The 13,733-nt window shown below is 47.7% G+C and overlaps 1 protein-coding gene across 5 annotated transcripts in view; it reads right to left on the bottom strand.

Annotated features, from left to right (window-relative positions):
* LOC139567772 (CREB-binding protein-like) overlaps window positions 1–13,733 on the bottom strand; it is a 70,228-nt gene that overhangs the window by 5,091 nt on the left and 51,404 nt on the right. For 2 of the 5 annotated variants that reach the window (XM_071389260.1, XM_071389257.1), the window contains exons 11-29: window positions 13,553–13,615; window positions 13,184–13,305; window positions 12,134–12,337; window positions 11,541–11,873; window positions 11,015–11,203; window positions 10,660–10,828; window positions 9,889–10,007; window positions 6,524–6,763; window positions 5,848–5,936; window positions 5,054–5,134; window positions 4,830–4,886; window positions 4,149–4,226; window positions 3,989–4,056; window positions 3,079–3,229; window positions 2,363–2,509; window positions 1,488–1,601; window positions 1,201–1,366; window positions 633–800; window positions 222–383 (exon numbers count right to left, since the gene is read on the bottom strand). In XM_071389260.1, coding sequence (XP_071245361.1) covers window positions 222–383; window positions 633–800; window positions 1,201–1,366; window positions 1,488–1,601; window positions 2,363–2,509; window positions 3,079–3,229; window positions 3,989–4,056; window positions 4,149–4,226; window positions 4,830–4,886; window positions 5,054–5,134; window positions 5,848–5,936; window positions 6,524–6,763; window positions 9,889–10,007; window positions 10,660–10,828; window positions 11,015–11,203; window positions 11,541–11,873; window positions 12,134–12,337; window positions 13,184–13,305; window positions 13,553–13,615 — 2,720 coding nt within the window. The remainder of the gene's footprint in view (window positions 1–221; window positions 384–632; window positions 801–1,200; window positions 1,367–1,487; window positions 1,602–2,362; window positions 2,510–3,078; window positions 3,230–3,988; window positions 4,057–4,148; window positions 4,227–4,829; window positions 4,887–5,053; window positions 5,135–5,847; window positions 5,937–6,523; window positions 6,764–9,888; window positions 10,008–10,659; window positions 10,829–11,014; window positions 11,204–11,540; window positions 11,874–12,133; window positions 12,338–13,183; window positions 13,306–13,552; window positions 13,616–13,733) is intronic. The other 3 variants (XM_071389258.1, XM_071389262.1, XM_071389261.1) reach the window with 3 other exon arrangements.

Raw genomic sequence — 13,733 nt, 5'->3', positions numbered from 1 at the left:
TGGAGGGAGAGAGGAGAGAAATACTCTTGAAGAGAGAAGAGAGCATCACTCAATTCCTGATTGTTTGCCATTGGGTTTGGGTCAGGCCAATAATATCCCAGCTCAGAGATTATAGAAGAGAACCTACACATGGCACCATTCTAAGAAACAACTTCATAAAACAGTTAAAGCCATTGAAAGACGACATGCATTTCAAAGCAAGCGTGTTGACGTCATCATACCTCTTTGTGTTTGTCGAGGCTGGCGTAGAGCTTCTGGGACAGGTCATTGGCTACATTCGGCATGCCAGGCTTCTTCTTATTGGTTCGGCTCACGCTGCCCTTGTTCTTATTGGTCTTCTTGCTGTTCTTCTTCTTGGCGTTCTTCGTGTCCCCTGGCGTGCCCTGAGGGGAAAAGAGGGAAGAGTTAAAAAAATATGGCAAATTAACAAATCTGGACAGTGAGGGCACAAACATTCACCACATGCATGTTATGCATTCGACTAATAAATTATTTCACATGAATAAAAATTTTAAGACAAATTTGACTAGACAGGTAGGAGTTATGTATTCATGTAGGGAGGTTAGCTATTGATAATGATGTCTCTAGTACTATCATCGGTCTACCCTATGACTCGTCTCTCCTCCTCCCACCTCAGGTGTGTCGGAGCAGGTTACGTTCTCCTCCTTCTTCCTCTCTTCCGCCTCCTGTTCCAGCTCCTTGATGCTCTCCTCCAGCACGTTGGGCCAGAAGTCCCCCTCGAAGTAGGGCATCTCGTTGGCCCCCGTCAGACAGTCCTCTGTCGCCTGCTTGAAGATGTCCTGGAGAAAAACATAGAAGAAGATTACTTTAAATGTCCAATGGACACAAATGTTCAACTAATATGAGTCTTCTGCTTGGCTGGTTGTTGCTGTTCTAGCCCTATTAATACATTCAGAAATCTCAAAACACTTTAGAGGTTGAAGGCTTGGTTGGCCCGGTTGCAGAGAAGACAACTTTCCCAAGGCCAAGGCTGGGGACTCAACTGTACAAAGCCTACAAGATAGGCCTGAAATGCTTTAGCCATTGAGAGGCCTGCCTTTAAGTCATGGAGGATCCTCTCCACGAAAGCAGTATCCAGCATCTTTTTGTACCACTCCTGCAGCCTCTTGGGCTTGGGGGATCTAACTTTAACCCTTAATCCTTACCTTAATCCTAACCTTAATCTTAATCCTAAATCACCTTGAAGTCATGGAGGATCCTCTCAGCGAAGGCCTTCTCCAGCATCTTCCTGTACCACTCCTGCAGCCTCTTGGGCTTGGGGATCTTCTGGTCGGCAGGGTGGCAGTGGAAGATGTAGTCGTCCCCCTCGCTGGGGGGGCACGCCCAGATGTGACCCTGAGAGTAGCTGAGGGGGAGAAGAGACAACGGTTGGTTGTTTTGGTAGGGACATTTAATGCAAGTGGGGAGTTACTTCCATCAAGTAAAGTGCTTTTACTTGAGAACTGCAATATGAATGCATTTCATACCCGAGTTTCTTTACATACTCCAGGTAGCCAATAAGGATCTCATGATAGACGGCCGTCCTTAGCAGTCGAGGTTTGAAGAAGTGAATACTGTCCAGGTAAGATATGTAAACCCGTCTGTGGAGGAAGACACAGGAATAAGCAAATGTCATCAGTTAGTCAGTCATTTCCATTAAGTCATCAATTATTTCAACAACACATTTATAAAATGTATACATTTATTTATTTAATGTTACTACTGAATCAAGGGTCTACAACACATCACATTCCGTGTAGCCCATTACAGGTACTCCGGACCAGCCCCATGTAGGGGGTACAGGTACTCCGGACCAGCCCCATGTAGGGGGTACAGGTACTCTGGACCAGCCCCATGTAGGGGGTACAGGTACTCTGGACCAGCCCCATGTAGGGGGTACAGGTACTCTGGACCAGCCCCATGTAGGGGGTACAGGTACTCTGGACCAGCCCCATGTAGGGGGTACAGGTACTCTGGACCAGCCCCATGTAGGGGGTACAGGTACTCTGGACCAGCCCCATGTAGGGGGTACAGGTACTCTGGACCAGCCCCATGTAGGGGGTACAGGTACTCTGGACCAGCCCCATGTAGGGGGTACAGGTACTCTGGACCAGCCCCGTGTAGGGGGTACAGGTACTCCGGACCAGCCCCGTAAGGGGTACAGGTACCCCGGACCAGCCCCGTGTAAGGGGTACAGGTACTCCGGACCAGCCCCATGTAGAGGTACAGGTACTCTGAACCAGCCCCATGTAGGGGGTACAGGTACTCTGAACCAGCCCCATGTAGGGGGTACAGGTACTCCGGACCAGCCCCGTGTAAGGGGTACAGGTACTCCGGACCAGCCCCATGTAGAGGTACAGACCTGGTGTTGGGGAAGGAGCAGTCCGAGCCGTACTCCTGAACGTGCATCCCGAAGAAACACACATCCACGCCGTCGATCTCCTCAAAGGCAAAAAGCGCTTTGGTTCTGTAGGGGAAGGTCTCAGACATCTCACCGGTGTCCACAAACCTGACCAGAAAAAACAGAAAGACAGACGTCTGTCTACATCGAACATTAACCACGTGTCAAAGAGGCCAAAATGAGTGGGCGGCAGGTAGCCTAGCAGTTAAGAGCTTTGGGCCAGTAAACGAAAGGTCGATGTGCCCTTGAGCAAGGCGCTTAACCCTAATTTGCTCCTGTAAGTCCCTCTGGATAGGAGCGTCTGCTAAATATGAACTGATCATTGAAGGCAGTAACAGGGAGTGTTTACAGTCTGCTCAAACATGCAGGTTCAACAACATGGGATTTAAGAGATGAATATATGATCATTAGGTTTTATGTGGTGTATTCTTATCTCTTGGGCTCTCTGCAAAGCCAAAGTCAAACAAGGGTGCCGACCACACTGTTGACTGGCAACAATAAAACAGGAGCGTGGACAAATATTTTGTGTATTGACTATGTTGAGGTACAGACAAGACTTCCTTACATGCTGTGAAAGTGCCTGCACAACTAAAGTAGTGCAATAAATGTGTATACCGTCAGTACTCTAAAATGTTAGGTAGTGCACTACACGTGCGTGTCCACTCCTCAGTCTCTACCTGGATTTCATGCCAGGTTTGACCTCTGTAGTTTTGTCAGAGCTTGCCACCACTCGTACGCACACCTCCCCTGCCTCAGGGTGGTTCTGCCTCTTCAGATACTTATTCACCCGGTCCTCGATGTACATGCCCAACCGCGTCGTCTGCAACCCTACACACACACGGAGAGAGATTGGTCCAAAAGGTCACAAACCAAGCCTTCATTCAGAAGGACATGTTTTATGTATGAATAAATGTGCAGACAGAGTCTAATTTAGCTTAATGCCATGTGCATGGAAAGGTCAAACACGCTCTCTGGTACTACAAATACCAGAGGCAAAACCGCAAATGTGTGGGTGAGAGAGAGCTACTGCAGGTAATTGGAGACCGCCAGTGATGTCATAAGTCCATGACATTTACCATATGGAAGTGGTTTGTCATATAGAGAAAGGCTTCTGTAAAGCTTGAATAACTAGGCTATTAAAAACTGACGTTCAAAAAGATTTTGGCTTTTTAAAAAATGTTATATTGCATGACGAATTGGCTAAGTATTCCAATACTCTTAAAGGGGAAATCAGCAATTGCTACATCAAATTATGACCTTGAAGGATTGATACAGTGTGTACACATTGATTATTGAAAAATATAACTTATAAATGGCTCATGAGCTCAGTTCAACCATCGTACCCCATCAGACCCCAAAAAGTAAATGTAACCAAACACCATATAGCCTATATTAACACTATATTTTTGATACCACAGATGGTCAGTCCTTGCATCCATAGCTTGGTCTATGAATTTGAAAGCAGTTACATTTCTCCAGCCCCATCACTCAGCTTTGTACCGAAACAGGGGCGGAGATTATTGTTTCAACTGCGGATTGCCACTTTAAGATGGGGCTTATAGCCAGGGAATGGAAAAGAGGACGTACGTTTTGCAGAAAACTTGTTGTCTTTCCGTGTTTTCCCACTCTTCTTCAAACAGTTGTCACAGATGAATCTGCAGAGTGAGAGAAAGAAAAAGAGTCATTCATGTAACTGGTATCTCACCACCATTTTGTGACACTGTCAGAGGTTAGGCTGAATGTTTACCCGGATGGCCAGATGACGTCATAGTGTAGAACACATATCTGATGCATCTTCCGTCCGCAATCTTTACAGTCAACAAACCTGGTGACAAAAACACCACATCTTGGTTTACTACAGAAACCCATTAACAGCTATACCCGTTATGTCCCCCATTTAAGTCAACAGCTTCTCTTCTTGTTTGTTTCAATTGTACTGTTCACGATATGTAAGAGTGCTGACTGGCTTGACTGCTAGAACAGGAAGCCATAGAGAGATCAACATTCACTTCATATTCCTCCAGTTCTTACGCACGTGCAAGCAGACCAATGCAAGTGCGCCTTTGTAGGAGGGGTTGGAACACAATACTCATATGTAGGCCATTATTCATTTATATATTCATTTTTAAAAAATGAGACTTTTTGTTATAATAAACCTCAAATGTGTAAATAGAACGGAAATGAAAAGGTGCGCAAAAGTGGAGATCTATGAGTGGCTCTTATGTTGCCTATTGAAAATCAAGCACGTGGCCAAAGGTGTACATGTTGAAATGCTCCCCTAGGTGATATAAAACGAAACACCAGACGGCGCTTCAGAGCTGACCAGGAAGTCTAGTCAGGACATCTGCAGGAGCAGCAGGCTGATATGAAAGGTATATGGAGTGAGTGTGAGCCATACACATACAGATGGCTGGTTAAAGAGCCTTACGGTTCATGGTCTAGTGTATCGTTCTTCTTCCTCTCAAACTGGTCTTTACATATCATTCTGAGGAGGCAGAGAAGACAGCAACTGGTTAGATGACACGGTTAAATCATGACATGAAACAAACATTTACTGCAAATACCTGAATATAAAACAAGATTCTATTGGAGTTTGAATGAGATGAATGAAGTGAACCGGAGAACAAGTTAAGCAGAGACGGGTTGACTCACGTCTGTGGTTGTGCTGGGTCGTCCCCTAACGTCACATTGTGCCCCTGGATCTCATTGAAGCACTTCTCACAGAAATGATACCTGGAACAAGACGAGACACACACATACACTATAGCAACACAGAAAATGGCACCAGGCCCAAAGAGCACCAACAGACATGGAAAACATCCATGTGCCTCAACTAGATATAACTGAATTGTGGTTGTCGTACCTAGCTGCCTTAAGTAGATGCATTAACTAAGTCACTCTGGATAAAAGTGTCTGCTAAATGTACAGATCTGAAATACGATGACTACCTAAAAAGGTTGTCAGTGCATATGAACATCAGAAAAGTCATTCCTATGTCAGAGTTGTACAGTACTTGTACATTAAACTTCAATGCAAATCTTTCCATTAAAACTTGGGAGTGTCAGAACAGTAGACCATGCTGCAAGAGAGATCAGGGCCTGTATATTCATAAACCATTCTGCAAACGAGTGCTGATCTAGGATCAGATCCCCCCCCCCGATCCATGTTATCTTAAGGTGTTATCTGGTAATCTAAAAGGCCAAACTGATCCTAGATCAGCACTCCTAATCGGAGATGCTTTATTAATACGGGCTCAGAGCATGCGGCCTTGTGTTACAGCGTTATGCTATCTATTCACACGCCACGGCCGCTGTGCTGCACAACCCCATCCTAACGCATGCAGAGGAAAAACTAGCTGAAGTTACATGACCTGAACACCAGGTGGAGCAAGGGGGCAGTGTTCTGATTGAGCACTCTGCCATTTAGCGCAGAGAGGCAACGCTTACCTGTTCTGGTAGCTGTAGTAGGTGCCGCCGGTTGGTATGGTGCACAACTGCTTACCATAACAGCAGAGAGTTTGAGGAGAGAACTCATACTGCAAAGGAAGTGGCCAACAAGAAAATGTTAGAATTCAGATTTGCAAGAAAAGTTCATTTCAGAGATGAAAACAATCTCTGCCTCCGATCCTCCCTCCCTTCCTCCACCACCCTCCCTTCCTCCACCACCCTCCCATCCCTCCACCACCCTCCCCTCCATCCCTTCCTCCACCACCCACCCTCCCATCCCTCCCTTCCTGCACCACCCTCCCCTCCATCCCTTCCTCCACCACCCTCCCATCCCTCCCTCCACCACCCTCCCTCCCTTTCTCCACCACCCTCCCTCCCTTTCTCCACCACCCTCCCATCCTTCCTCCACCACCACCTTCCCATCCATCCCTTTCTCCACCACCCTCCCATCCCTCCCTTCCTCCACCACCCTCCCATCCCTCCCTTCCTCCACCACCCTCCCATCCTTCCACCACCCTCCCTTTCTCCACCACCCTCCCATCCTTTCTCCACCACCTTCCCATCCATCCTTCCTCCACCACCTTCCCATCCATCCTTTCTCCACCACCCTCCCTCCCTTTCTCCACCACCCTCCCTCCACCACCCTCCCAGCCTCCCATCCCTCCCTTCATCTCACCTTGCGGCCGCAGCAGTAGCCAAGGCTCATCATAACGGGGTCTATCTCCAGCTCAAACACCTCGGCCAGCTTGGAGCAGAATTTGTAGACGCGGGACGTCTTGCGGTTGTAGATCCAGGCATTGTTGAACATGACCCAGATGTCTTCCACGTACTGCCAGGGTTCCTGGTACTGACCCGTGTCCAGCTTACGCTTTATGGTGGACAGGTCGATGGGGTTCTTCACGATGTCAAAGTAGTCCTGGAGGGAAGAAAGTCAGTTGTTCATCAGACCGCATCAGTCAATTGCTACACCTAACAAACATATGCAGACATATTTTCATAGAAAATAAAGTGAATATAACCCATGATTCATCCTAAAATATTAGCAGACCTGCCAACCCTGTCCAACTTTTTAGAGTACCAGACGCGCGCGGCAAATTGGCGATTGACCTCGAGCGCGTAGTACGGGCCGAATTGGAGTTCTTTCCCCACCGCACACTCGTGCGAGAGCTGTTTGTTAGTCTGATCGCAATTATAGAATTGTACCAAATCAAGTCTATAAAAGGTTGGAATACTTTATTTGACAGCATTCCATTTACACACATCAACAAGATCTAATTAGAAAGAACAAAGGGCCTTTATTCTTGAAGTTTTTTTAAAAATTTGATTAAACAAATAAGTTATTTGTTTAGGTAAAAAATGTACAAACGTCTTATCCACGATAAAACTTTTTTTTTAAAACTCTGATATGATAAGAACAAATGTTTGAAGCAGAGCATCAAAAACATGTTATCCATAATAAAGGAAAAAGCTATGATAGGAAACAGTGAGTGAGAACAAATCTTCAGAAGACCTTCAAATGTTCAGGAAACCATTTCCTAGACAGGTAGCTAGCAGATTTAGCCTTACGCAGCAGGGTATCAGGGTAGACTTCTCTGTGGCAAACAGTTCTTCTGGCAATCATTGAAACCTTCTTGGTAACAAGGGCACTCAGCAGGTCTGTACTGAGGGAGGCTCTGTACTGGGTTTTGTTCTTCGAAACGAGACTGAATGTTCGTTCTCAGTCTGCATTGCTGTGGAAAATGACCAATATCCCCAGCATCTCAGCCGAAAGGTGGGAGTAGACCAGGCTGCCCCCCCCTTTTCATTGTGCTGATTTCTCTCCAGGCCTGATCCGTGCGCATGTTGACCAGACTCTGCTGAAATGGTGTTGCCTAATAGTCTAAACTCATCTTCCACCAGATCAACAGAGGCTCCCTCAGGAATAATGCAGGGAAAGTGTGCCATGAAAAAGTTGAGGGATGAGAACTTGGCAGTCTGCCTGTTGGCAATGTCAGCGACCACAGCATGCTGGAGGAGCACATCTCCAAATGGAAATTTCAGCAACATGTAGTCTACTGCAGAAGAAAATACGTTTCTGACATCTGCATAGGTTTTCAGATCCAGCTTGCCTTGGTTTCCTAAGGAGGTGCGGGTGTCCTGGCCAATGGACAGCTCCTCGTCAGAAAGCTGGTTGTGTCTCTACAGGTAGAGCGTAGGTTTGACACCAGTACATTTTATGTTCAGTCCTCTGAAAAAGTATTTTACAAAACATAAATAAAAGATTCATACTTTTAAGTAGGTTCAGTAGGCTACCGCAAAGAGAATCCGACCGCTGTTCAGTAGACTACCGCAAAGGGAATCCGACCGCTGCTCAGTAGGCTACCGCAAAGGGAATCCGACCGCTGTTCAGTAGGCCACCGCAAAGGGAATCCGACCGCTGTTCAGTAGGCCACCGCAAAGAGAATCCGACCGCTGTTCAGTAGACTACCGCAAAGGGAATCCGACCGCTGTTCAGTAGGCCACCGCAAAGAGAATCCGACCGCTGTTCAGTAGGCTACCGCAAAGGGAATCCGACCGCTGTTCGGTAGGCCACCGCAAAGGGAATCTGAACGCTGTTCGCTAGGCTACCGCAAAGGGAATCCGACCGCTGTTCAGTAGGCTACCGCAAAGGGAATCCGAACGCTGTTCAGTAGGCTACCGCAAAGGGAATCCGACCGCTGTTCAGTAGGCTACCGCAAGGGAATCTGAACGCTGTTCGCCAGAAAAGTCTGGTGTTTCAGCCTATGTAAAGGTGCCTATTGTGTATTTCTTTGCAGTGCATACATCATTTCAGAGTTTCAAAATGTATAAAATCTCAAATCTAGTGCTACGGCATTTTAGAAGCATTGCCTCCATAGCTAATACCGGACACTCATTCATTCTTCACCATTCAGTCTTCTAAACTCCCGACTCCATTTAATGCCAAGAGGTTTATATTTATTTTTCATTTTACTTTTGTAATGCTTTTTGTGACGTGGATCATAATTACAGTTAGTCTCAGGTTGCGTGATCCTCGTAATGTTATGTGGAAAATACAACTAATGGGAGGCAGAATTAAATGTATATCACACTCGCACAAATGCGAGTTATTTTTCGTATTTGCATTTAATTTATTTCACTAGCAAATGCGAGTGAACTGCTGGCACTTTAGAGCCCACTGAATGTCCATCTTATGTTCGCTAAAGTTAGCTTGACACACTTAGTGTTTACCTTTCCACAACACACGGAGTGGACTGTGTGTTTACGTACAGCTGACAGTCGGCAAACTCAACATCACAACAAACAGGAGGGGCAGACACGGGGTAGCTACGTCCAATAACGATGTATTCATCTCCATGTCCGTTGACACAAACTCTGTACATGTCTGTGTGTTGCAGTTCGAGAATCGGGATGTTAGATTTACTCAGGATTTATTTTGTATTCATGTTTTGTTTTTTTATTAATTAAAAAAAAAAATGTATCAGGCCCCATTCATTTCTGCATACTTTTAACTGGGATCTCGTACCTGCGTACAAGGACAGAGAATTGCGTAGTTGGTACGCAAAATGCGTGCATCTTGGCAGGTCTGTATTAGGAGTAGAATTCAGATTTGCTAGAATGGAAGTTTCAGGTGGAATGACTAAAGGGTATTTGAACTCTGTGGTTCTCTATGGAGTGGTTTAAGGGGTGGGCTACTTAGAGGGATGCCCTGCAACATGGGGTCTACATGCTGTCTGAAGGGTAGAGACTCTGGGTCCTGTCTGTAGCGTGTCTGTGTGTACTCACTGGGATGCCCTGCAACATGGGATCTACAGGCTGTCTGAAGGGTAGAGACTCTGGGTCCTGTCTGTAGCGTGTCTGTGTGTACTCACTGGGATGCCCTGCAACATGGGATCTACAGGCTGTCTGAAGGGTAGAGACTCTGGGTCCTGTCTGTAGCGTGTCTGTGTGTACTCACTGGGATGCCCTGCATCATGGGGTCTACATGCTGTCTGAAGGGTAGAGACTCTGGGTCCTGTCTGTAGCGTGTCTGTGTGTACTCACTGGGATGCCCAGTACCATGGGGTCTACAGGCTGTCTGAAGGGTAGAGACTCTGGGTCCTGTCTGTAAAGAGACTCTAGGGTGGGCATGAGGGCCTGGCGCAGCTCCTCTGGCTTAAAGACTGGAACAGATATGGAGAGAAAGAGATTTAATAGGTGTTTTTTTAATAAGTTTCATCCTAGACCAATTCCTTGTCCTGTCCCTAGTATCTTCTTGAGGGAAGGAGAGAGATGTCTAGAGAGAGAGAGATTGCTAGAGAAAGAGAGAGATTGCTAGAGAGAACGGCGAGAGAAAGAGAGAGATTGCTAGAGAGAATGGCGAGAGATGGCTAGAGAGAATGGCGAGAGATGGCTAGAGAGAATGGCGAGAGATGGCTAGAGAGAATGGCGAGAGATGGCTAGAGAGAATGGCGAGAGATGGCTAGAGAGAATGGCGAGAGATGGCTAGAGAGAATGGCGAGAGAGAGAGAGAAAGGTGGCCAGAATACAATTTTTGATAAACTCCCATATCTATTGGGTGAAATACCAGTGTGCCATCACAGCAGCAAGATGTGACCTGTACCACAAGAAAAGGGCAACTAGTGAAGAACAAACACCATTGTAAATACAACCTATATTTATTTTCCCTTTTGTACTTTAACTATTTGCACACCGTTACAACACTGTATATAGACATAATGACATAATGTCTTTATTATTTTAGAACATTTTTATTGTTTATTATCCATTTCACTTGCTTTGGCAGAGAGAGGAGAGGAGAGAGAGAGAGCTCACTTTTTCTCCGTGACTGAGAAGGGGATAAGGACACTGTGCCGTTGGCTCCTCCCCCCTCCTCCTCTTTGGGCTCAGTCTTCATTTCCAGCTTCTTCTCCTCAGTCTCCATTGGCACCTGCTTCTCTTCTGGCTCCTCCTTCACTGACAGGGAACCAGAGTCCTCCTCAGTCTGCAAACAGGAAGTAAAGATGGGCAATTAATAAAGCTAGGGGAAATGCCTTGTTTACAGTATAAACCATGTGATTCATAGCTTCTATTTCTATGATTCAACATTGTCTAATGACATGGATGTACTCCACATGACTTCTGGAGCTCAGCTTAACCAAGCCTGAATGAATGAACAAACAAAACACACCTCCATCTTGGGCTCGGTCTTGCCACTGGCCGACTCAAACTCCCGCTGGTCCCTAAGCCGCGGCTCGGCCTTGGTCTCCTGGGCCGGCAGGTCAGGCAAAGCATGCTGGGAGTGTGAATGCAAGTCGCCGCTGGCGGCAGAAGCTGGGGTGGGCACCCTGTTATCCAGACTGGCACCTGTCTGAGAAAGCTGAAAGAGAGAGAAGGAGAGAGCGCCAGAGTGAGAGGAAGAGCGAGAAAAAAGGAGAGTGAGCAAAAGAAAGAAAAAGAGGGAAAAAGGAGGAATAATAAAAAGAGGGTCAAATGAGCAGTTAGTGGAAAGCAAGTTCTTCACAATTTGTGAAATCAGTGAGTGAGAGACTAGTGAGTTTGGTGGACTGGTTGTCATGCAGCTAGAACACAAGATGGCATGGTCAACGGAGGTCTAAAGGTCAACCAGAAAGGGTTGAAGGTGAGAGGTTAGAAAGGGATGTCGTAGGTAGAAGTTCAAGGTGGAAGGGCATGCCATGCGGTCTCAGGGCTCTCACCGGCGTGGTCGGGGGCTGCACTGTAGGAAGCTCCGGTTGGGGTTGGGACTGAGTCTGTGGCTGGAGGGGGGTATGTGGCTGGGGTTGAGGAGGCTGGGTCTGGGTCAGGTTTGGGCGGGGAGGGGTGTTGGAAGGACCAGGACCGGGGGTGGAAAGGGTGGGGGTTGAGCTGCGGCTGGAGGGCTTGGGGGGCTGCAGGTTAGTTGTGGGCCCCCCTGTGGAGGAAGAGGGTGGAGGAGTGGAGCGCAGGGGGGGCTGGGAGGGGAGCTGGGGGCCCAGGGGACCAAGTGCACTCATGGGGAGGTTAGCACTCTGCTGCTGCGGCGACTGCTGCTGTAGGGAGAGAGAGGAGGCACACACACACACACACACACAACAGAACACGACACAGAACAACGATCACATACACATAAACCAAACACACACAGAGACTTGAGTTAAGAAGGGAACCTCATGATAGTCAGTGTGTGAGTTGTGACGGTTACTGATTTTAGTGGGAAATTGAACCCCCCCATCCATCTCTCACCCTTGTGACAGTAGCCCAGGCCTCCCCTCCCACCATCTATCTAACCCTCACTCCCTTTATCTCTCACCTGTGTGACAGCAGCCTGTGCTGGGGGCTGGCCTAGACCCAGGTTGTTAGCATTCATGGCGCCGGAGGTAGAGGGGGGAAATGGGATCTGAGGGGGATGGAATTGACTATTTTGATTGGCTGTCTGGCCCACCATGCTGCCGCCGCCGCCGTGGGCTCCCAGCATGCCCTGGGCCTGTGGCATCCGCGAGGGAGACAGACCCATCTGAGGAGGAGAGAGTGTTACCGTGGTAATAGGAGAACCAATCAATCAAATCCTAGATATACACAAACACAATGAAGCGTAAAGAGTAGTATGCCAGCCTTAATGCTATAGTCGGGGGCCCCTAAAATACAGCATAATTTCAATATATCCCTTCAAGCCTATGTGAATACCAATTTAAAATCTGAATACAACCAGTTTGCCATTTCAACTAGTCACTGTGCCATCTCTTCCAGACAGCACCAACAGAGGGGTTGTCTATAAGGGGAGAGATCATCAATTATCACTACGAGAGCTCTCGACAAGGCGGCGTCATCAGTGAGCAAGCGGCGCTCTGACTGACAAAGCACCAGGAAAACTAAAATAAATGGCGCGTTGTGTGCTGAAACGTGACCCCTGTAACTCCCGCATCCCACGCTACGGTTTTACTAAAGAACAGTCGCTGTGATGCTGCTGAGCGTTAAGAGGGAATGCTGGGAGTACAAACTCTCCATCCCCATCTCTCCATCCTTCCCCCTCTCTCTCACATCCCTTGTTCTCTCCATTCTTCTCTCTCCACCCCCCCTCTCTCAGTCAGTCTTGGTACAACAGTAAACCATGCCAGCAGTACCTCAGAGTAGTGGTGCTGCTGCATCATTTCAACCTAACAAAAGGCCCTAACTGACACTTCTCTCTTGGCCACTAAAAATACTCTCCAACATACGGTGAGTCATGGCTGGAGAGAACATTATGTGCTGCGTCCCAAATGGCACCCTATTCCCTACATAGGGCTCTGGTCAAAATTAGCGCACTATGGGAGGTGTTGACAGGACACCCTTGTATATCCTAGTGTGTGTGTGTGGTACTCACGGAGGGGACGGAGCCCATGTTGATCTGTGTGGGGTGGTTCATGGGGGAGGCGGCACGGGGCCCTAGAGGCTGCTGGGACATCTGGATGTTGGGCAGGGCCATGGGGCTGAACTGATTGAGCCCTGCAGAGGAGAGGTGGAGCACAACGTCAGTCAAGACGTGCGCCCTCACCACGCACACGCGCCCTCACCACGCACGCGCCCTCACCACGCACACGCACGCGCCCTCACCACGCACACAGGACATGACGCACAACACACCTGTAGAGAGATGCCAAGCGCATACATCAATTTGATCGACACAAATACGCAGATTCACACCACACACACAAATTGCCTTAAGTAAGAAAACCTAGGTTGGGGTTGGTACCTTGAACAATTTGCATGCGATTCATGATCTGATTTGGCACATTGGGCATAGACACAGGTCCATCTGAGGAAGAGGAGGAAGCAGAGAAAGACAGCAGGATAAGTTAAGGGTTGGAGAAGAGCAGCAAACAAAGATGGCAGAAAAGCAACCCCCCAAACAGTTCAAGAAAAGCCCTGGCTTT

The sequence above is a fragment of the Salvelinus alpinus genome, chromosome 2, assembly GCF_045679555.1.
Source record: "Salvelinus alpinus chromosome 2, SLU_Salpinus.1, whole genome shotgun sequence".
Taxonomy (NCBI): domain Eukaryota; kingdom Metazoa; phylum Chordata; class Actinopteri; order Salmoniformes; family Salmonidae; genus Salvelinus; species Salvelinus alpinus.
The sequence above is the reverse complement of the archived record's forward strand: the minus strand, read 5'-3'. Positions and strand labels throughout refer to the sequence as shown.